The sequence below is a fragment of the Dermacentor albipictus genome, chromosome 3 (genome assembly GCF_038994185.2).
Source record: "Dermacentor albipictus isolate Rhodes 1998 colony chromosome 3, USDA_Dalb.pri_finalv2, whole genome shotgun sequence".
NCBI classification, from domain to species: domain Eukaryota; kingdom Metazoa; phylum Arthropoda; class Arachnida; order Ixodida; family Ixodidae; genus Dermacentor; species Dermacentor albipictus.
The window spans coordinates 13,305,381-13,328,928 of record NC_091823.1 but is presented as its reverse complement, the minus strand read 5'-3'; the positions used below and the strand labels follow the sequence as shown (position 1 = coordinate 13,328,928).

At 49.1% G+C, this 23,548-nt stretch overlaps 1 protein-coding gene across 1 annotated transcript in view; it reads left to right on the top strand.

The window, feature by feature from the left end:
- Positions 1–12,252: 12,252 nt before the first annotated feature.
- LOC135898831 (beta-galactosidase-like) overlaps positions 12,253–23,548 on the top strand; it is a 39,383-nt gene continuing 28,087 nt past the window's right edge. Inside the window, exons 1-5 of the mRNA XM_065427992.2 lie at positions 12,253–12,297; positions 17,682–17,911; positions 19,834–20,006; positions 20,452–20,602; positions 21,782–21,845. Coding sequence (XP_065284064.2) covers positions 17,717–17,911; positions 19,834–20,006; positions 20,452–20,602; positions 21,782–21,845 — 583 coding nt within the window. The 5' untranslated portion in view covers positions 12,253–12,297; positions 17,682–17,716. The remainder of the gene's footprint in view (positions 12,298–17,681; positions 17,912–19,833; positions 20,007–20,451; positions 20,603–21,781; positions 21,846–23,548) is intronic.

The following is a 23,548-nucleotide window of genomic DNA, read 5'->3' as shown; positions in this document are numbered from 1 at the left end:
GTTCACAAGCTACATAGAAGACGTCGTGGACCTTTGTAAACGAGTCAACGCTGCAATGCCCGAAGCTGAGCGAATTCGCCATATACTGAAAGGCATCGATGACGGCGCATTCCAGATGCTCCTAGCCAGGAATCCGCGCACTGTGTCTGAAGTTGTCAGCCTGTGCCAAAGTTACGATGAGTTGAGGAAGCAACGCGCTTCGACTCGGCGTCCTTTGGGAAGCGACGACTTGTTGGCGAGCCTTGACAACATGTACGACCCATCCTCATTCTTTCAGCGGGTCAAGGACTTTGTGCGTGAGGAAGTTGCCCGCCAACTTTCTTTAGTCCCCTTCACTCAGGAGCCCACCTCCCGTCTTCCAAACACGCTCCGCACCCTTATTTCCGAAGAGGTCGCCCAAGTTGTCCCTTCCGCACCACATCAGCCGCCTGCAGCCGTGAATCTCAACTCTACGCGGGCAGTGCAGCCTGTCGCCACGCCTCTCACCTATGCGCAGCCAGTCCTGCCTGTGGCCGCGCCTCTTACGTACGCCCAGGCAGTACGCAGGCCTCCACCGGCGTCTTTCACTGCCCAGTCCCAACCGCTGCCACCGGAAGCCCATGCTACCTCTTGGACCGCACCGCGAGCTAATCCTTGGCGGACACCTGACAACCGACCCATCTGTTATTCTTGCTGCACTCCCGGACACGTCGCCCGATATTGCCGCCGTCGTCCTCAAGCGTTCGGCGACGCCTCGCAGCCCTTCCAATACGGCAGCCAGCCATTTCGCCAATACGCCGCTCCTTCCCCCCAACCGTACGCGCGTGCTGACATCCCAGCATTTCCTTCGCGTCGCTCGCCATCCCCTCGCCGACGCTCGCTCTCCCCAATGCGTCGGCGACCCGCACCACCTGACCAGGAAAACTGAACGTCGCAGTTCAAGAGGCAAGAACTGCGCCCCATTCGAACTGTCAAAGTCCTCGCGCCTCTCCTGCTAACGTGGTCGAAATTTGTGTAGAAGGTGTTCCTACATTCGCTCTTGTGGATACCGGCGCAGCCGTTTCTGTGATAGCCGCCAAACTGTGCCGTTCGCTGCGCAAGGTGACCACGCCGCTTTCTGGACTGTCACTTCGTACGGCAAGCGCGCAGCCCGTCACTCCGCACGCAGCCTGTACTGTACGTGTGCTTATTCACGGCATTGTTTACATCGTCGAGTGTATTGTTCTTCCCACCTGCTCGCATGACGTCATCCTCGGATGGGACTTCTTATCCAGTCATAAAGCCGTGATCGACTGCGCACGCGCCGAAGTTGAATTTTCCCCTTGTGACGCACCCTTGGACGAAGATTGCGACCGCCCTTCTAAACTTACCGTGCGCGAGGACACAGATATTCCACCTGGCTCCTTCGCCCTCGTCCCTGTCTTTTGCGATGCCATCGCTGATGCAACGGTCCTCTTCACGCCGTCCGACGTCTTCATGAGCCGTAAATCTCTCCCACTACCCTTCGCGGCGCTTGACATTGCTGGCGGCTGCAGCAATATCTACTTTTACAATCCCCTCTGTGCGCCTCTTACGTTGCTCGTTGGTGAATGTCTTGGCTTCGTGGAACTGCTTGACTCTTCGTCTTTGGTTGACGTCCCTGGAGACTCTTTTGACGTCGACCCCAGCCAAGCATCTTCGATGTCCGCGCTTGAAGAAACGTCCAGGGTTGCGTTCTCGCATGCCATTGCCGATACCCTCACACCTGCCGAACGCGCCGACCTTCTTGATCTCCTGCACAAATTTAGAAGTTCATTCGACGTTTCACAACCTCACCTGGGCCGCACGTCGGAAGTGCAGCACTACATTGACACCGGTTCACATCAGCCGTTACGTCAACGACCATATCGCGTCTCTGCCGAAGAGCGTCGTGTCATTACCACCCAAGTCGAAGATATGCTGCGCCGTGATGTTATTCAACCTTCGCACAGTCCCTGGGCATCTCCTGTCGTTCTCGTTCGCAAGAAGGACGGGTCTATTCGCTTTTGCGTCGACTACCGTCGGTTAAATAAGGTAACACGCAAAGACGTCTATCCTTTGCCGCGCATCGATGACGCCCTCGACAGTCTTCAGGGCGCAGAATTTTTCTCGTCCCTTGACTTGCGTTCAGGGTACTGGCAGGTCCCCATGGCTGCGGCCGATCGCCAGAAAACCGCGTTCATTACACCTGACGGATTATATGAATTTAAGGTGATGCCTTTCGGGCTTTGTAACGCCCCTGCCACCTTTGAACGACTCATGGACAACACGCTGCGTGGCCTCAAGTGGTCTATATGTCTGTGTTATCTCGACGATGTCGTGGTTTTCTCGCCTGATTTTCCTACTCACCTGCTCCGCCTTAGACAAGTTTTGACCTGTCTAACGAACGCTGGCCTTCAACTCAACCTCAAGAAGTGCCGCTTCGCCGCGCGAGAGCTCACCATTTTAGGCCACGTTGTGTCCAAGCACGGCGTTCTACCCGATCCTGCAAAACTTCGAGCAGTCGCTGAGTTTCCGAAGCCTCAGACCATCAAAGAACTTCGAAGCTTCGTGGGCCTATGCTCATATTTCCGGCGCTTTGTTCGAAATTTCGCATCGATCATGGCGCCATTGACTCAGCTTCTCCGTGGTGACGCCGCCCTCTCCTGCTGGTCCCCTGCATGTGACTCCGCCTTTGCAACGCTGCGTCGTCTTCTCATCTCCCCACCTATTCTTCGCCATTTCGACCCGTCAGCTGCAACTGAAGTACATACAGATGCCAGCGGGGTCGGTCTCGGCGCCGTACTCGCCCAACGAAAGGCGGGCTACCCCGAATATGTAGTCGCCTATGCGAGTCGCACACTGACGAAGCCTGAGGCCAATTACAGCGTGACCGAAAAAGAGTGCTTGGCTTTAGTATGGGCACTTGGCAAGTTCCGACCATATCTGTACGGGCGCCCCTTCGACTTGGTCACAGATCACCATGCGCTTTGTTGGCTCGCCAACTTGAAAGATCCCACTGGCCGCCTAGCCCGTTGGGCACTACGCATCCAGGAGTACGATATTCGCGTCGTCTACCGCAGTGGACGCACACACTCCGACGCAGATGCCTTGTCTCGTTCACCTTTACCTCCAGACTCGGCCTGCGCAACAACTTCCGCACATTCCGTGTCATCTCTCGACATGGACTCCTTTGCAACCGCACAACGTCGTGACCCGTGGGTCGCTTCTCTTTTCGACTATCTTTCTGGATCGTCGACCACCCCTATATCCCGAACCCTCCGACGCCAAGCAGTTCATTTTGCCATTCGTGACCAGCTGCTGCACCGACGCAATTACACTCCTGATGGTCGTCGGTGGCTTCTGGTGGTTCCCCGCAGCTTAAGGTCTCAAATATGTGCCGCTTTCCACAACGATCCGCAGTGTGGCCATGCCGGAGTCTTCAAGACGTACGAACGAATTCGCCACCGCTACTACTGGCGCGGCATGTACAATTTTGTACACAAGTTTGTTCGGTGCTGTCTTGACTGTCAACGCCGCAAATCGCCGCCTTTACGCCTATCTGGTGCCTTGCAGCCGCTCCCGTGCCCTGCCACACCCTTCGATCGCGTCGGCATCGACCTATACGGCCCGCTTCCTATGACACCAGACGGCAATCGGTGGATCGTCGTTGCTATTGATCATTTGACACGCTACGCCGAAACTGCTGCTTTACCAAGTGCTACAGCGCGGGATGTAGCCTCTTTCGTCCTACATCGCTTCGTGCTTCGACACGGCGCACCTCGGGAACTCCTCAGCGATCGAGGTCGCGCCTTCCTCTCCGAAGTCGTCGAAAGTTTGCTTTCGGAATGCCATATTATTCATCGGACAAGCACGGCATACCATCCACAGACTAACGGGCTCACAGAGCGATTTAACCGCACACTTGGTGATATGCTCTCTATGTACGTGGCGTCTGATCATGGTAACTGGGACCGCATCCTTCCATTCATCACGTTCGCGTACAACACCGCGATCCAGGCCACTACGGGATTTTCACCTTTCTTCCTCCTGTATGGCCGCGAGCCTACGCATACCATCGACACGCTCCTTCCATACCGTCCTGACGCCTCCGAGTGTCTACCTGTTTCCGACGTCGCCCGACAAGCCGAAGAATGCCGCCAGCTAGCGCGCTCCTTTACGGTAGAGCAACAGCAGCGCCAGAAAGAAAACCGCCTCGACACGCATCCAAGCACGACCTACGCTCCAGGCGTTCTTGTGTGGTTGTCGGTCCCTTTCCAAACGCCGGGGCTTTCCTCGAAACTCGTCCCAAAATTCGAAGGGCCTTACCGAGTCTTGGAGCAAACATCCCCGGTGAATTTTCTCATTGAGCCCCTGTCACCACCTGAAGACTTGCGCCGGCGTGGACGCGACATTGTCCACGTCTCGCGTCTCAAGCCCTACCACGACCCTCTGCCTCCCGATTCTTAAGGCGCCAGGATGGCTCTTTTTGTCCGGGGGGAGATTGTGAAGAAGAAGACGCGCCTCGCGGCACAGCCGCATCGCCAACGCGCGGCTCGTCTCGGCTCGCGCTGTTGATTGCTGGCGTCCGTTTGGACAGTGCTTCGGGTTGCTTCGCCGTTCCCGGTTGCTGTGCCGTTACATTAGGAGCCGCCAATAAACCTTTTCTCAGGGCAAACGCAAGCGCAAGGGGACAGGGTCTGGCCGCTTGACTGTGCCGGGATGAGCCACGAGATGAGCAGAAGGGCAAATGTGAACGGTCTGCACGGTGCAGCCACCTGGTGGCACAGAGCTCAACCATACACAGTAGCAGCAACGAAGCGTATTCTTTGCTGCTGGTGTGTATTTTTCGCAGGAGTGTAATCATCAACACGTTGATTTATAAATGTTTAAAATGCTTTACACTTGGTTAGAGCAATATTAGCGCTTTGTGTGACTGGTTAAGCGCTGCGCCAGCAAGTGTCTGGACCGTGCAGACCGATCAGGCTGCTCACGTACGTCTACGCTAAAGTTCCTTCATCAGCTTGAGTTTATGCCTCCAGTCATTTGCCGAAATGACCAGCTTGCCTGTTCTTAGCGGAGTACCGGACACGTTCGGCGCTACGACAGAATGCTCGCAACGCACGCTGCTTCGATAGCTCTCGGTCGACGGCCAAGCGGCTAGCGGAGAGGTCTCGCGCGGGAGGGGGCGTGCTCCTAAACAACCGGAAGTGAGCGATGTGACGTCGCATCGTGACGCTGAACCAGCGAAGGCGGAGCTTAGCGCCGCTCGCTCGGCGAGCGAGTTGAGGAGGAAAAGCATAGCTAGGGAGGAGGGTAACTTCTAATCGCTTGCAGCTCCATTAATACGTAACGCTTCACTTAAATTGTGGTGCGAATGTTCTACTTAAGCTGTACCCTACGCGCCTACAAAATTTGTCCGAACCGTTTCAGGGGCCCTTTAAGCTGTACCCTACGCGCCTACAAAATTTGTCCGAACCGTTTCAGGGGCCCTTTAAGCAGGCCGCAGGCGGTCACACTAAGACTTCTGCAAACGAACTCGTACCCAAATCCGGCGTCCCTTAATAGCATATATCCAGAGATTTATACGAATTGTTCTTGCGTGGCCTGTGGTGAGGTAGCTACGTTGCCTCATATGCTCTGGGAGTGCGGGTCGCTGGGCCCGAAGTTCACCAAGGAAGAGTGGGACGCCCTCCTGCGAAGTCCCGTCTTTGAGGATCAAACCCTGGCCGTCCAGCGCGCCCGCGATCGGGCCGGTAGACTAGATCTGTCAGTCCCGTCGTGGGATTAGCCAGGTGCGCGTTTTATCGCGCTTTGCTGGACCAAATAAAAGTTTACTCACTCACTCACTCACTCACTCACTCACTCACTCACTCACTCACTCACTCACTCACTCACTCACTCACTCACTCACTCACTCACTCACTCACTCACTCACTCACTCACTCACTCACTCACTCACTCACTCACTCACTCACTCACTCACTCACTCACTTTAGACTGATCGTTCTCCCTCCCAACCATAGCTTTCTTTTATTTCTTATCTATTATTATTATTATTATTTTATCCCCGGTTTTCTTCTCATTATTTCCTTTTTTCTCCAAACACAAAACGTTTACTTTTAAACTCCAACGCTCAAATTGTTAACTCCCTAGTTATTATTATTATTATTATTATTATTATTATTATTATTATTATTATTATTATTATTATTATTATTATTATTATTATTATTATTATTATTATTATTATTATTATTATTATTATTATTATTATTATTATTATTATTATGCACCTAATTGAACCACCCGATTCATGGTCAATCCCCCACTGTGGGTATGTGGCACGATCACAACAAGTGGCGGCGTATGTCCGAGGAGGTGGTGGCCGATCGGTTGCGGCAGTGACGAGCGACGTGGCCGATGCCATAGAGTTTCTCACAATGTAGTGAGAAACTCTATGGCCGATGCGACAGCAGTGGAAGCAGGTCGGCCTGTCATCAGGGGTACGCCATTCGGACGGGTTGCGGCGAGATATGGCAGAAAAGGACTGTCGGGGACGGGGAGGGCCGGTAGAGAACTGGGGAACGTTGGGTTGAGACGTTGTACACACTGAGTTCAGACCCATGTTTTCAAATTCCTGTCTGACTACGGCCTGAATCATCGCAATCGTGGTTGCTGGCGGATCGGGAGGCGTCGCGGCGAAAGCTGGCGGACAGGCGGCCTCGGGCTCGCGGCGAACAATACGGGTGACGTCGTCACAGGTTGACCTTGGCGGCTCTTAGCCTGCTCAAAGCGACGGCATTCCTTAATGATGGCGTCGATTGTCGAGACGTTGCCGAAAACAAGCAAATTGAAAGCGTCGTCGGCGATGCCTTTTAGGACATGTGACACTTTATCAGCTTCAGACATAGCATAGTCAGCTTTTCGGCATAGAGCCAAGATGTCGAGGATGTATGAAACGTATGGCTCTGTAGATGTCTGAACACGAGACGCAACAGCCTTTCTCGCGGCAACCTTGTGGCCAATGGGGTCGCCGAACAGTTCCCTGAGCTTTTCTTTGAAATTGTCCCAACTGGTTATCTCGTCGTCATGCGTCTGGTGCCACACGCGTGGGGTGCCGCCGACATAAAAGATGACATTGGCGAGCATGATCGTTGGGTCCCACCTGTTATTAACGCTGGCATGTTCATATAGCTTGTTCCATTCGTCAACGTCCTGTCCTTCCAGGCCAGAGAGCACACCAGGGTCGCGATGTTGGGCAACCGTGACGATTGAAGCAGTTGGATAAGCCGAAGCCGTTGCAGAGGCGGTCTCGTCACCGGCAGGCATGGTGACAAGCTCGATGTATCGACTACTTCGGAATTCCCTGGTGAGGACGGCGATCGCTAACCTCCACCAGAAGTACATGCGTCTTCTTTTGTCCTTGAGTCTGCGCGCTCACCTGCTGTCCTTAGGCACCCGGAATAACCTTGCAGGACTTGTTTTTGAGGTATTCGGGCACCACTGCACGATGTACGAGCAATGCGAGTTGTGAAACGGGTGAAACATCGCGGAGCACTAGCACACAGCTATCGAGGACCACGACACTGACGAAAATTCCCACGCCGGTCAACGCACAGCAGCGCACGCTTCCCGATAACAGCAGAAGGCAGCATGGACTTGCCACACGTCCTTGTCTGCATAAACATTCGTGCACGTTCACGCAGCCAACCCTCAGCTTGAGTAGTTGTGCTCTAGCACGATGAGGCAAGCCTCGACCGCGAACACGGGGCGGGAACGTTCCATTTGCGACGCGCTGGTCTGGATGCTGCTTGTGTAGGTGGCGACGAATCGGCAGACGAGCGTCATCAATAGCTTGCATAACATTTCTGCACAGTCACAGTTGTTATGAGCGCAAGTTGGAGCGAGCCGATCAGCCTCTTCATTTCCGGCGATTCCTGCGTGTGAAGGTATCTATTGAGCAACGAGAGATACCCCACGTGATGAAATTTTGCTCGCAGAGTCAGTAATGCTGTGCGCAAGTGGACAATCAATTTCACTGCGTTGTAACCTGCTAAGGGCAGCGCGGGAGTCCGTAAAGATGACAATATTCGATGTAGTTAACTCCTCTTGCACGTATTTCAGTGCAACATTAATCGCTGCTAGCTGCGCAGTTGTTCACGAAGTTGGATGAAGTATTTGAAGGATACGCCTTACTTGAGTCAAAGGGCAGAAAAAAGCTGCCCTTCGACTATAATAATAATAATAATAATAATAATAATAATAATAATAATAATAATAATAATAATAATAATAATAATAATAATAATAATAATAATAATAATAATAATAATAATAATAATAGTAATAATAATATCCAGAGTTTTAATAATGCAGCTGCAAAAGCGGTAACAGGGAAATGGTTTGAAGAGCGGTTTTTTGTATAATGTATCTTTCCTTACGCGGAAACAATGTTCGCTCTTGCAGAAAAGAAAAAAATTACAACTTCGTCTGTTTTCCATTTTCAGGTATACTAAGGGCCAGCTCTTTGCACGCATCACTACAGCTTGGCACAGAGTGCCTTTCCTTTGACTACGCAATGCATAATGTTCGCGTGTGCTCGAAGGCACTAAGGCCCGAGTCCGGCTCGGGGCCGCCAGAGAAACGCTTCGGAAGACGCTGCTCGGGCTTTTCGGGTCGGCCCTTGCCCGTGCAGTGCTCTAGCGCAGGCTTTCGCCTTCATCCTCTTTAGCGTAGGCTAAAGTGACTGTCAACGTTTATTTTTGATTTTTTATAGATCACTTGCCTAGTAATATCAGTGCTCTTGTCAGACTTTCACAGCGTAAGCTGCTATGCGCTTATTCCAATAGCCGCTTCGGTTGGCGACGGTGTCCACCACAGCCGCCGGAGTACGGTGTCCGTTGCAGCTATCGCGGGGAATGAAAAAAAAAAAAAACAAACAGCTAGTTCCCTCCAGTATCACAACCAGACGCGCTGCGTGGGAGTCAGCTACTCTACCACTGAATTACGCCAGCTTTTTATTATTGCCGGCTTTGACATCACAAACAATACACAAAAGACAAAACATGTCAACAAGGATTTTGCTGGCACGACATATTAAAATGTTTTCAATGCTGCCAGTTTATCTAGCATGTCAATCCATGTTGGCTGTTTAGGGAGTGCCCGATGAACATCCCTTAACCGTACTACAGTTTCAATGAAGTGATCACGCGTAGGTCGCGAATTGACATCAGTGTTGTTGAACTGCGTTCTAGCTTTCCAAAAACTGTGGAGGCCCAGGAGCATTATAGCGTCATACGGAAAAGCCCCTTGTTTCTACCGGTAAGAATCTTATTCCATGTGGATATAAATGTAACTCTTTCTTTACCGTCCGTTGTAGCACATCCTAGAAAAAGATGGGATCCCAGATAGCTTGCTAGCATGTAGCGGAAAAATGACCTATCAATGTGTTCTATAGTACATAAGCAGACTCCGCAATAACGCGCGGTTAAGGGGCTTTACACGCGATGTGACATGAGCGCCGCGTAGCGTCGATACGTGCACATTTTGCATCCCAGTTGCGTATTACACAATGCAGAACGCCATGTTGCAGATCCACATGTAGCGGTGAGGAAGGAAAAGAAGTTTGCTAGACGAAAGAATGCTAGAAGAAAAACCGAAGAATGTTAGAAATAATAGATCTTGTGTACCTGATTAAAGCAAGCTGGCTAGGTAACTTTGTCACCGCAGCATTTCAAAAGGGATACCAATAAATCATCACCATCATTAGCATCGTACCGCGCCACTTATAAAATCAAGCTGGCTAGGTGACTACGTCACCGCCGCATTTCAAAGGGGATGCCGATAAATCATCATCGTTAGCATCGTATCGTGCCACTTAATTGCCTTGCGATGTGAGATGCGCGCCACGTAACTTTGCATTTTTGCAGTTGCGTATTATTACGCCAGGTGGCACGCCATGTAGCAGTTGCATAGGCAAAGATACAAGGTAGATACGGAAGTCTTGAGGAAGAAAAAGATGATTATAGAGATGTACAAACATCGATGTAATGAAAAACATGTATGGCATACCTGCTTAATTCAAGTAGGCTAGGAAGATTACGGAGATGTACAAACATCGATGTAATGAAAAATATGTATGGCACACCTGCTTCATTCAAGAAGTAGGCTAGGTGACTGTTCGTCACCGTCCCGTTTCAAAGGGAATACAATTAAATCATCATCATTAGCATCGCATTGTGCCATTAGACACGCGATGTGACATGCGTGCTGCGTAGCGTCAATACGTACAAACTGCATTGCAGTTCCGTTATATTCTATTAAGTGTCCCGGCATATAGCAGTTGCATATAGCAGTTGCATGCTGCATGTAGCTGGACCTGGTTAACTCAAGCGGGCTAGGAGACTATTTGTCACCGGCGCGTTTCGAAGGGGATGCCAATAAACCATAATTATCATCATCAACAACAGCAACATACCGTGCCACGGGTCAATGGATGTGACATGTGCGCCACGTAGTCGCCTGTGTTTACGCTTCCGTACACGTTATGGCACCTCCTCGCGAGAAACGAACCACTGCTAAAGAAGCGAATCGTAGAGCTACGCGCGTGACTGCAACCAGGCAACTCTCTGGCTCAGCAGACCGCTGTGCAGAGACCAGGTCAAGCCGCAGCTCGCCGTCAACAGTGGGCGGGTAGTTCAGCTCGTTCTCGTGAGAGCGGCGCGAGTAGACTTCGCCGCGAAGACCTTGTAGTGCGCGTTGCCGAAAATGGAGCGCCTATGTGGAGCCGCTCCTCTAGCTTGCGCTGTGACTGTGCTGCGTGTGCTGCGCAGGCCTGTGACTTTTTGCTGACGATTGTGTGTTGTGGAACAGAATTCGGTACATAAATGACAAGACCTATTTACAGTCTGGTCAGCATAAGATATAAAAAAATATATATGGTATGACGACTAGCAGAGGGAACCGAACGCGACTAAATCGGTTATGTCCATATCCAGAAAGCGAGAAGTTTTAGAGTATCTTTACAATGTGAATGGTGTAATCATAAGCAGAGTCGACAAACATAAGCACTCAGGAATAAAATTCGCCTCTGAACTTAGGTAGAATCAGCATATTGATATTGTGTGGTGTAAGGCTAGCAAATTAGGGCTCTGGGGCCTAAGGCAGAATATAAGTAGCTCACCACCTGAGGTAAAAATATAAATTTTGAATACGTCCTCTCATGGAATATGCAAAAACTGTAGGGAACCCTATACAATGAAACCAACAAGAACTTGATAGCGTCCAATGGTTAACACCAAAGTTTATATTCAACAAGTATCGTCACTGCCAATCCCCACTGAACTTGCTTGCCGAATTACCTCACCTAGATTTGCGAATTAGGCACGAGCAATAGAAATATGTTTACTAGATCGTGGGCACTTGGTTGTTTACAAACCCAATTAGGTCAATATCCTAACAAATTAAACACCTTGACATCGCCCTACATCCAACCACCTGAAATCAGAAATTACTGTTTTAGGTATACAGTGTTATTCCTAGAGGTGTTACTGAATGAAATGTTCTCCCTGACTCTGTCATGTTAGCTTTATGCGTTCAAGAATTTTTGCACCGTGTATACTAAATTATTTTTGCCGTTACCTGATATATAGATTCACTATGAAACCGCAGCGCGGAAACAAACGAGACACAAGGCAAAGGCAACACGCAAGCGCTGTATGTGTTAATTATAAACCAATAATTTTCCCGAACTATAGCTGTATATTTTTTTTAGTTTGCACAATGCTTGCAATTTAGACTGATTTGCTTCTCTGCTGAGAAGTCTGTGTTATCCTTCTAGCTATTTTATTTCATACTGTATCCATTGTACGTGTTAGCTTCTCCCACTTCTGTAACGGCGTTCGCACTTGCAATAAATAAATAAATAAATAAATAAATAAATAAATAAATAAATAAATAAATAAATATTAAGGATGCGTAAACACTAACAATATTGTGCCACAACATGCGAAGAAGACGAGGAAGAAATGGGGCCAGAAATGGTTCGCTGTCCAAACATTCCTTGCGGAATCTAAACGAATGCCCTGCTAACTTCCTTTCTTTTTGTTTTTACTTTTAAATTAAATATTACTCATTCAATATGACCTTCCTGATGTTATTTAACAGGTAATTCTGAGCTATTCAATGCTATTTCAATAGCTATTAGGAAATTTATGCTCCATAATAATTTCGAATGATCCACCCATTTCTTGTCCAATCCCCCATCGTGGGTAGGAGCCACACGCATCACAGGCTACAACAACAACAACAGCATCGCGGGTGAGTATCTGTCGCTTTTTGCGAAGAATCTAAGACTATTGATCATTTATTTTTTTATTCTGAGGCTTACAGAAGCAAAAATACTTCTCAGTGCTCCGTATGGCCAGCTTGGATTTTTCCTAACTTTACCAATTATCTGTAGAAGGATCGACATTTTGGGGGAGGGAGGGGCGAGTTGGTACTGGTTGAACATCTTGAAGGGGCAGCTCAATATGACGAAGATAGAAGGCAGGAACGCTGTCCTGTGTGTTCCTGCCTTCTGTCTTCGTCACATTGCACTGCCCCTTCAAGATGTTCAACCAATTATCTGTTGTCTAAAGGCCTCGGCTCAGTGGTTAAGCCGCAGGTGAATGTACGGTTTCCTATATGCAACACAAAGAAATCGCTGCGCAAATAGGACATGTTTATTTATTTATCTGAACTTCCTATGCAAATTCAGTGTTTATTTTCATTCATATTCAGGTGATCCTGGTTTCATTTTCTCCTTTTTTTCTTTTTTCTTTTATTCAGCTTCTCTATTTCTTATTTCCTTCTCTTCCTTCATTCTTAATATCCATGTACACTAGGCATTGATAGTCTAAATGCGAAGCATTTCTTTGCCTAGTCGGGGGCCAACTTCAGAGCAAACGTCATGCGCAAGTACGCGCTAATTCTGTCTCCCCCCAAAAATATGTGGGCCGTTCTTGGAGATAGTGGAGCTCTGAAATCCGCCGAACGAAGTGTAAACAAACACTGAATTTAGTGCGAATCAAGGCGGCCCGCGGCGGCAGGTGATGCGCGTGAGCTCCAACAACAACATGCCATCGTTGTCACTATATACGTCGTAATGTCACTGCCTTCATGGCATTGTGATCGTTATTTCGTTGCGATGTCATCTTCATCTTTTCGCCGTTTTTACTCTGTTGCTGTCACCGCGTTGTCACGTCGTTCATCACGCCCTCTTCGAGCTGTCGTCATAACTCAATCGTCGTCTTGCCATTGTCGACATCATCGTAAAGTCGCCGTCATGGTCGTTCCATCGCCTTTGTTTTGTCGTAGCGACTGCACTGTCGTCAACCCATGGTCGTCACTCCGTCTTAGTGATTTCACCTTCGTCATATCTTTGGCGTCATGCCATCATTGGCATGCCATCGTCGTCATACAATTACAATCATTTTAACACTGCCATCCCATTGGTATCGCTCCAGCATCATGATGTCATCACAGCGCCGTCGTCCCACCATCGCCTTCAATGCACGTACCGTCGTCGTCACCCGGTGGTCGTGTAGTCGTCGTCACACCATCGTCGCCATACCGACATCGCCGCTCTTTGCACACATTTGCGTTGTCTGCATACCTTTCAGTAACGCCTCGCATCACATAGATAATAAACAGCAAACTAGTGAACCACTTAAGACAGGTAGTGACTGCGGATCCGGATCATGAGCCTGAAATAATCCGAAGAATAAGAATGGACTGGGGCGCGTTTGGCAGGCATTCTCAGATCATGAACAGCAGGTTGCCATTATCCTTCAATTGAAAAAGTTTATAACAGCTGTGTCTCACCAGTACTCACGTACGGGGCAGAAACCTGGAGGCTTACGAAAAAGGTTCTACTTAAATTGAGGACGACGCAACGAGCTATGGAAAGAAGAATGATAGGTGTAACGTTAAGGGATAAGAAAAGAGCTGATTGGGTGAGGGAACAAGCGCGAGTTAATGATATCTTAGTTGAAATCAAGAAAAACAAATGGGCATGGGCAGGACACATAATGAGGAGGAAAGATAACCGATGATCATTAAGAGTTAGGTGGGCGGTGAGATTAAGAAGTTTGCAGGGACAACATGGCCACAATTAGTACATGACCGGGGTAGTTAGAGAAGTATGGGAGAGGCCTTTGCCCTGCAGTGGGCGTAACCCGGCTGATGACGGCGACGACGACGACGACGACGACGACGACGACGATGATGATGATGATGATGATGATGATGATGATGATGAGTGACACATGCGGATGTGCATACAGCGAAAGAAGTGGACTGGGCGTGTGATGGACTTACAGCTTTTCTTGTTATAAGTCGAACGCTCTTCTTGGCGCCTGCTTCTGCACGCATCTCGCTGGTTTCCATATCACAAACACAGGCACTGCGCGCTATAAGTACAAAAGAAATAAGGAGGGTCGTGGTATATTCACAACGGGTGTACTTGAGCATAACCTGAGCGCGCTGTTAGCCCGCGGTGAAATAAGCCTCATCTCCTTCTAACATGTAGCCAATGCATTCGCTATATGCATAAAAACCACACGCAGTAATGTTCCGACGAACATTTGACGCGTAAATTTAATACAGACACGTATATGTACGTATGAGAACCTTCCTAACTGAAGCAAACGTACGGACGACATCAGGTCGAGAGCAAACGACGAGACCTTATGTTAATGTCACGTATGGAACGTTATACGCAACTTCATATCGTTACGCGTTTGGTGCAGCCGTGACCTACTGAGGTGGCGTAATGCCGTTAGAAAGGCACGCCAACACCAGTTGAATGCTTTTACGACAGCGCACAATCAATAAGCACGACGAAGCCACTTCCACACGTTTATTAACGCGATAGCGTTAAGGAGCTCGTCCCGCAGAAAAATCCGGCGTTGGCGTCCGGCGGCAGACGCCGTTTCGTCAAAAAAGATTCTCCAACCACACATAATCATGTGTGGTTGGAGAATTGTCAGAATTGTCTTTGCGTCACATATCCATGTGACGCAAAGAACCTATTGAACTAATTAATTTTTCAAGCTAAAATACGTGGAAAAAATCGTAAACTACGACTTAAGCACAACCTAGAAATGATAGCTATCGGATTGTAATTTGACTATACGAGAAAAACAAAATTCTGTTACGCGAAAAACTCAAAGAAACCCCTCTTCCAGCGTTTCTACAATTCACCGACCGGTCGCGGCGTCCGCCATTTCCGCGCGGCGGCGCGCTGGCGTCTTGGGGGGCCACAGAGCGGCGCGCCCTGAGCCTTGGGTTCAGAGGGAGCAGTGGTAAAGCAAACATGTCCGCAATAGACATTAGTAAGAGGCGACTGGAGGATTGGTGGAAGAAAAGTAGGGAAACGACAAAAGACGGAGACGTACAAAAGCACAGTTCGCAATAGGGGATCAGAAAATGTGGGCGTGGTAGTTCATAGTGTTTTTTCTTCTTTTTTCATTGTTTAACCTAGGTAGAATATTAGGCAGTATAGTAGCAAGAGCTTGGTGGCGCAACCCACCGCCCCGTTCCAAAGGGGACGCTCATAACATCCATCCATCCATCCATCCATCCATCCATACCTCCAGCTGGCGCTCGCCTCCGCCGCATCGCGCCCCACGCACGAGGTCGCGTTTTTACCACAAAGCGCGCGCCTTCGAGTATAGCGTTCGCGGCCAGCGTTTCCCGGTAAACATTACGGTTACATACGCTCCAGTTGCCGGGAAGCGTGAGAAGCAGTCAGGGATCTTTGAATGCTATCGCATTCCACCTTAGCGTCCTCCATTTTTTTTTACAACGACGCTGTTTATCTCTAGCCCCTGTATGCATCCCCCCCATGCGTTCCCAAGGAGGTATCCTGGTCGGCTTGCGATAGGAATGTGTGCGCCGATTACGAAGATAGTGCAATACCGGACATACGTTTCCGGGGGGGGGGGGGGGGCGGATAGCCTGATCTGCTTACGTCCATATCACGGCGTGTGTACATGAATGCGTGGGCCGATCCCGGAGACGTATTTCCAATTGCTGGCACTTGCGGAGACGACGGACGTTTGCGTGCATGCGCGAGTAAGAGCGGGTGCGAGAGAGGAAATGTGGGGACTTTTGCTCCTTAAATATACGACTCTGCCTACGCACTACGGAGGAGTTTCTTAGCGCGTATTGTATGCGCTTGTCTGTAGGCGTGCCGGCAGAAGTCGCGGGGCGCGGTAGTGCTGAACTTAACATCGCAAGTTGGCGGCTCGAGGCTATTATACTTATTGAATCGTGGTTTTACTAATTAAAACAACGTGTCATTATTTCGCATTATTGGCGGTGCCTCCATGACACCAAAGCGGCAACGGGGACATCAAAGCTAGAACCCGGACTTGTACGGACTCCCTGGCACGCTTCGGCCTCCGCGGCCCCAACCCACGGGCCGCCCTGCTTCCAGCTTAGATCCCCCCGCTACCGCGTGGGTGCCCCAGAGATCTTGCACTGCCTGCTTTAGTATAACCGCAGGTGCTCTCCTGAGGCCTCCGTTTGCCGGTTACATGTGCCCTCCTGGAGCAGTGCTTGTAAAAAATGCAATCTATCGACGCGACTAAGAAAGCGACCTGCTACTTATACAACACCAGTCAGAACCTTGCCCCTTCATACACATCGATCACCGAATGGGGTACCGTGCCCACTGCCTCACCGCGCGGGCAGCCAGCGAAGCTTAGCGTAAACAAACTGGACCGCACTCCGCAATGCCGGCATGCCTAGGGGACAAACGCATACAACATGCGTTAAGAAACCTCCTCCGTTGTGCCTAGGCCACGGTGTAAGAAATATAGCGTGGCCTAGGCAGACTCACATATTCAAGAAGCAAAGGCCCCCATATTTTCTCTCTCGCACCCGCTCTTACTCGCGCCTGCGCAGAAACGTCGAGCGCCGTGAAAAACTCCACGCCGATCCGAGCGCCTATCCCCGATCAAGACTCCGTGAATTGCCACCTTCGGAGGCGGGCTGGTGAAAGCTCACCGCGCAGAACGGATACGCCGTCCATCCGCAACCGGACTCGGTGCCTGTAACGTGACATTGACGTGAGCAAGATCCCGCCTACGATTTTGTGGGCCTACTAAAAGGGCCCGCCCGCAATGTAACTTTTCACTTCCTTCATTCTATTCTTCTCGTCTTTCACCAACCCTTGAATAAACCGTGCAAGTTTCGCACTAGAAATCGTCTCATTCCTGCCTGATCGCCGTGGTCTACCGGACGCCTGCAGCCCGCCGACAACGCCACACTACCCAGTAGTAACGCCGGTCGAGCTGCGAGAAACAGGCGTTGCAACAACTAGTCGGTAGCGGTGGGATACGATACCCTGTAGAACGCAACAGTATGCAGCCCATATATGCAGCCTATACAGCTTCGCTGGTAATCCGTCCTCATGTGAATGTTGCGACCCCGCGAATATTTTCACACAACCACACAGAACCGGGAACTCAGCTCACCGGACGTTGTTTACTCGACACGCGTGTTTGAATCATGCATGCAGTGGCATTTCCATTCCCGTATACCTACAGGTCCGTACTCTTTCTGAATAAATTTCTAGCAGATTTCGCTTCTTTTCGTTCCTTTTGTGTCCGCATTTCTTACGCTTAATATTTCATATATTTCCCTCCATGCGCCAGGTTACGGAATCCTGCGACAAAACCGGAGTTCATACATGGCGTTGTCCTTTCGCAAAGTGCCAGCGGTGATTGCACGTTGGCAGCCTGAGTGCCAAATGATCGTCGTGGCGAACCCACAGGCGAAGCCACGACGGATCGCCGCCTTGCTCAAGTGGCTGGCCTTTGCCGTCACGTGCTCCATTCTGTCTTTCCAGTCTTGGCGGCCCAAGTTCACCTCGAACCTTCAAAGAGTAAGCGTAGGGGGCCCAAGGAACTGCGTGTCCGCAACTCCCCTGTGTGCAATAAAGTTATCACCACCACCTACTCTTACTAAAGTGCAGTACACGCTTCTGCACTTTTACGGTGGCTGGATAGTACTGTTGTGCTCGATTGAAAAGGGGCAAAGAGTGGACTACAACTGCATATGTTGTGGCCCTTGGTGACAACTTTAGTATAAGCTCCGCCCATTCAACTGCACTGCACGTGCCACTCAATGTGTCCTTCTGCTCCGCAAAACATAGCTCCCTATTGAGAGGCGCCGGTATTGAAAACATTCGCCAGTGCGGTGACGTCGCAGGAATGAGTGAACTTAGTTGGCCGTCGCATTTCTACAAGTTCTCTTGGAGCTGGACAGCGGTGTATTTACCACTGTATGTTTAGTTTGTTACAGAATTGTAATTCATTACCTCGTGGTCTCTTTCTATTACCGTGTGATAACGCGAGCTCTCTTTTGGTCTCTGTCAGGTGAGAATGCTGAAATAGTGTCGTTGTTGTCCTGTTCTTATCTATGACTGGTTAAAGCTGTCAGACAGAAGGAAATAATTTGCTGTTTGAGCTGGTTATATAGAGTGCAGATCTATTGACCAATTATTTTCCCGCCACAGTGGTATTTACGAGAGTAATATGCTTTGTACTCGTCGAAAGAATGGATTATATTCGTGCTTTTAAAAAAAAAATTTGCCTCGTTCTGTAAAGTGAACCGTAGCATTTTCTTCATTGCAGTGAACTCCACAGGGGTGTCTGAACTGTTGTAGCGATATCCACAAATTGGCCTCTGGCACATTAGGCATAAATACAGGGAGGTCATCTTTAAGTGTTATGGAATTTTTAAAAATTGTCTGTTGCAGCTAGCCCAATTCTAGTCCTTGAGCTGGATTATTCAGTGTGACGGACATTACATGCAAGAGAAATCGAAACACATATGCAACTAATTAACAAAAAACCACTATTTATCTTTTGAATTATTCATATTATGGTACATATCGCATATTACGAATTGTAGCCGGTGAGTTTGCAAGACGCACTTGAAATTAATTTCCAGAATGATACGAGTCTTGAGACATACGCCCTCAAACTACCCGTAAAAATGCTCTGTTGCTCCACTTAATTTTTTAACAAAACGCTCTTTTATGCATTGAAGCACAAAAGTAACTGGAACGCCCCAGTGTTCCGTTCCCCTGTTTGGGAAATAATATCTAAAAACTGGTGTAATCCTGGAAATTCATTTCAAGTGGATACGCCTTGCAAACTCACCGGCTGCAACTCGTAAATTGCAATATGCGCCGTAAAGCAACTAGCACATCAATTAGTTATTTTCGGTAATTTAATTGAATATGTCTTTAAAAAAATTAAATTTGGGGTTATAGCCACTGAGCAACCACGGCGGGTTAAATATGCGTTCCGATTTCTCGTGCTGGTAATGTCCGCTTCTTCGAATAAGCCAGCACAGGGCAAATAGTTATGCTATCCGCCGCAGGTGATATTTAAACATTCCGGAGAACTTAAAAGTGATCACCCCGTATATATGGGATACATGCCTCAGGTGTTCTGTAAAAAGGTGACTTCTCTCGCGTTCGATATGAAGAATAATTCGCTTCATCCGGTTTTGATTGTAATCCTGCAGCTAATGATATGTTAAGGCTATGCATTAATAATCCGAATGAAATCTGGTTGTTAACGTTGTATTTCGCGGTTAGTTAAGTAGATGTTTTATACAATCGTTTATCAATTCTGTTATCGTTTGTATTACTACTGCTTTCTGTGGCCTTTCTTTGTTTGTTTCTACTTAGTTGCATCTCGAGTTAAATCTTGAGCGCTTGTCATGCTTCCACACCGCATATTCTCGATCATCTCTGTAAACTTACGTCGGGCCGTCACAACCTCGCGCGTGCAGCCTCGGGGACAACCATCAATGTTCGCCATCGACTTCGAGAGCGGCTCGTTCACGCTAGCCGGCGAGTCCGTGCGGATCCTGTCCGGCTCCGTCCACTACTTCCGCACGCCGCGCGAGCTGTGGATGGAGCGCCTGACCTACGCGCGTGCCGCCGGCCTTAACACCATCGACACGTACGTCATTTACTACGAAAACCATGGTTTGAGCTGTAGTTGGTCACACAGGTAAGTAGTAGGGCCCCAAACCGTCGCATTAGCCGCGCTCAGGACACGGTCTTCCAAAAAGACAAGCGGTGCGACAGTAACGTGCGGCTGCTGCTCACGAACGTTGCAACTCGAATAGTAAATGTACGCGTTGCAATAGGAGGGGTAAGCTTCACAAGCATATCAGGCGAAAACGCGCACATGGATGTTGACAAAGCACTACAGGGAATCAAACACAGTGGGCTGAGTCCGCCTAAAGTGAAATATGTTGTCCATGATTTCCACTGCGGCACTCACTCACATGAAGCCTATATAGGACCGGGTGCGAATGAAGTGAGATAGTGCCCTGGCTGTGTTTTTAGTTATTCTAAAGGACATGCATGTACAGCTATACTTTCGCACTGAAAACACGCAGATTTGTCGAGTGGAGTAGCCACGAGCCGGAAGAAGGCCGCTTCGATTTCCACGGGCAGCGAGATCTCGTGGCCTTCCTGGAGATGGCCCACAACTTGAGCCTTATGGTCATCCTGCGACCGGGTCCTTACATCGGCGCCGAACGAGATATGGTGTGCACGCGCAACGTCACATTGTTTCTTCCAAAATTGGTCAAGTTTTCTCCCGTCCAGGGAGATTTGCTTGTCCAAGGATACATAGAAGTATAGGTGAAGACGAAGTTGGCGCGTTTACTCGCAAAATTTAGCAATGGCCTTTCTCGCACATGTGGTCCTGCCTCTGGTTTTATCGCCTTTCGACAATACCAATATACAGGAATATTCGGAAAGAATGTCAGCACCGATAATATTGATGTCTTTCGCCAAATGAGTTTAGTGAAATGTTCCAGCACTTCTATAATTCGCACATTTAATTCGCCATCGAGTCTGCAGGCTGCTTTGTTGCTTCGGCCAGGCGATCGCCCCAGCTGCGATCCCTGGACCATAGCTAATGATCCCTTTTAATTGCGAGGATTTGCTGGATGGGTTCCAATGGTTCTGCATGGGTTCTCTACGGAGGCCTTCTATTTTCACTGGCTTGTCTGCTAAAGCTAGAATGCTATTGAGTGTCCAGAAATGTTCGGCGTACCATGAGTTTACTGAATGTTATAGCGCTAAGCAATGAGGAATTTTATGTCTTGATAATGCCCACGCACTCAAAAATTTATCACCAGTCGAGAAAAAAAAATCCATATATGATTCGCCACCAGGCGCGTTTGAACAGTGACTGGGCTTGAAATCGGAGCAGCTATTTCGTTCTATAGTTTCTGACCCTTCTTTCTGACACTAACGATCAAAATGAATAACCAACGCCCATGACAGCTTGCGTCGCACCGTTTAAGGTTGTTTTTACTACCGGCCTTGATTGCTTGCGTTAACTTAACACAAAATTGATGGGTGTGGATTAAAGTACCAAGAAGACAATCACTCTAACAGCTCTTTCTTTTCTCAGCTCAGAAATGAGCCTGTAGAAACGGAATATTTAACCTCCTCACTGATGCGTTTCACATGCTTTCGGGAGTTTTGTGATCCTCTAGTAATAATGTGAACAAGAAAAATGGCGTGAACAGCAAAAACGACAATAATTCCAGTTTAGAGCGTACGTAGACCGAAGCGAAATGTTTCCTCAATTAAAAAGAACAGAAATAATTTCAACGCGAAAAGAGAGAGGGAAGATTTGTACAAAACATTGCAGAGAATGGGTAGATACAATAGCGTTGGCGTTACTTCTAGAGTGTGGCGAAACTTTTGCAGGGTGGCCTTCCGCACTGGCTTTTACGAACAAATTCCGGCATTCACCTGCGAACGATGGATACAAGTGAGTTCTTGCGGCGCATGTTTCGTTTCTTCGATGGCATGCCAACGGAAAGCGTCGTTTATCGTCCGGCGCACTTCTTCTATTAATATGTAGCTATAGTAATTTATGTCAACAGTTGAGTCTACATGAGCAAAATTTCATTTCTTTCTTTTTCTTTCCACCAGGAAGCCGTGAGAAGCCGATCTTAGAACATAGTTAGCTAATTAATTAATTAATTAATTGTGGTTTGGTGACGCAAGAGCGGCTGAGGCTATGCTGGTCCAAACACGATATACTAGAACATAATGAAATACACATTTAGCGTGACGGTCCCGCCAGTTTTCACGTAATGGTATCTTTCAAGACAGATCCTCAAAATACCAGTGACGCCGATTCCATTAATTTAAAGGCGGAATCCCATGTCACTAGAGTTCCGAACGAACCTCTTTGTGCGGGTATAGTTTGTGGGATTCTCCTCCCGTGCTCTTGGGACAAAGGAACGACAACACAGTAGTGCAAACAATCACAAGGGCATTTATTGCACCTTTCATAGATCAATGCCTGCTAGCCGAGTTGCTGTCCACAAAACATGCCGATGTGCGCGCGACAAATCTAGAAGTCCGACTCACCGCGACCGGAAGCGAGCGAATATGTTCGCCCCATGCTGGATCCCAACGCCTGGTCGTTCGCGTGTATGGTCACGCGAATCGTGGCGCGTTCGAAGGCGGCCACGCGAGGCGGTCTCGCAGATGCATCGGTCGCCGCGCGCGCGGAATGTCCGCGCTGTTCGCGGACCCGCCGGCAAAGAGACCCCGCGCCTTCTCCCGGCGCCCAAGTAGCCCCGCCTGTCGGCAGCGTTAGCAGCTAAAGCCCCTCAATTTTCCAAAAGTAGCGCCATTCTTAGATCTTTCCGCCACCCCGCTCACCCAGGCGCTTCCTCCTCCACTCCTCCTGTCGCCCCAGCCTCCTCCGCTCCCCCATTGGCCAATCTGTGTCACGTGAAAGCGGGCCCCGCGCTTTTGTATATTTTTTTCTTTCCGGCGCAGAGCAGGCGCCGCGCTTTTGTATATCTTTTCTTTCCAGCGCGCTGCGACCCCCAATCTTGGGCCTGCGACCCCCATTCTTGGGCCTGCGCGACGAAGTACGGCAGGCGGTTTGAAGGAGCGCGGTAGTTTTATACAATGTGTTAGGGCCGAGTGCTTAATTGCGATGCCGTGCTGCTGCGCCTACGGTTGCCACAACAGACCCAGTGACGGCAAAAAGCTTTTTGTTTTACCATCCGCCGGGCGCAACGCAAAACGAAGAAAAGTGTGGATTCACAAGATCGGGCGGGCTGACTTCGAGCAAGTGGCAAAGAACGCGCGGCTTTGTGAAGTGACACGGCTCCTCCAACCTCTTCTTTTGACGCCCGTGTCAAAACGGGCCCGTGTCCAGTGCATTGGGGGTGCGTTAAAGAACCCCAGCTGCAAAAAAAATTAATCCAGAGCCCCTATTATGGCGTGCCTTATGAGATCGTGGTGTTGGGATGTAAAACCCAAGAATCAACTTTTCTTCTGTCTTGTGTGCCTTGACTGTTCCAGTTAACGGAACACTGCTTCCTTGTGAAAACTTACAACACAAAAGAATACAGACACACGTAGTATACAGAGATAAAATTAGCACTTCAACAAAAGTGTTGCTGGTGCCAATGAGGGAGGGGGATAATTATTTTCTGAACCTCTTTC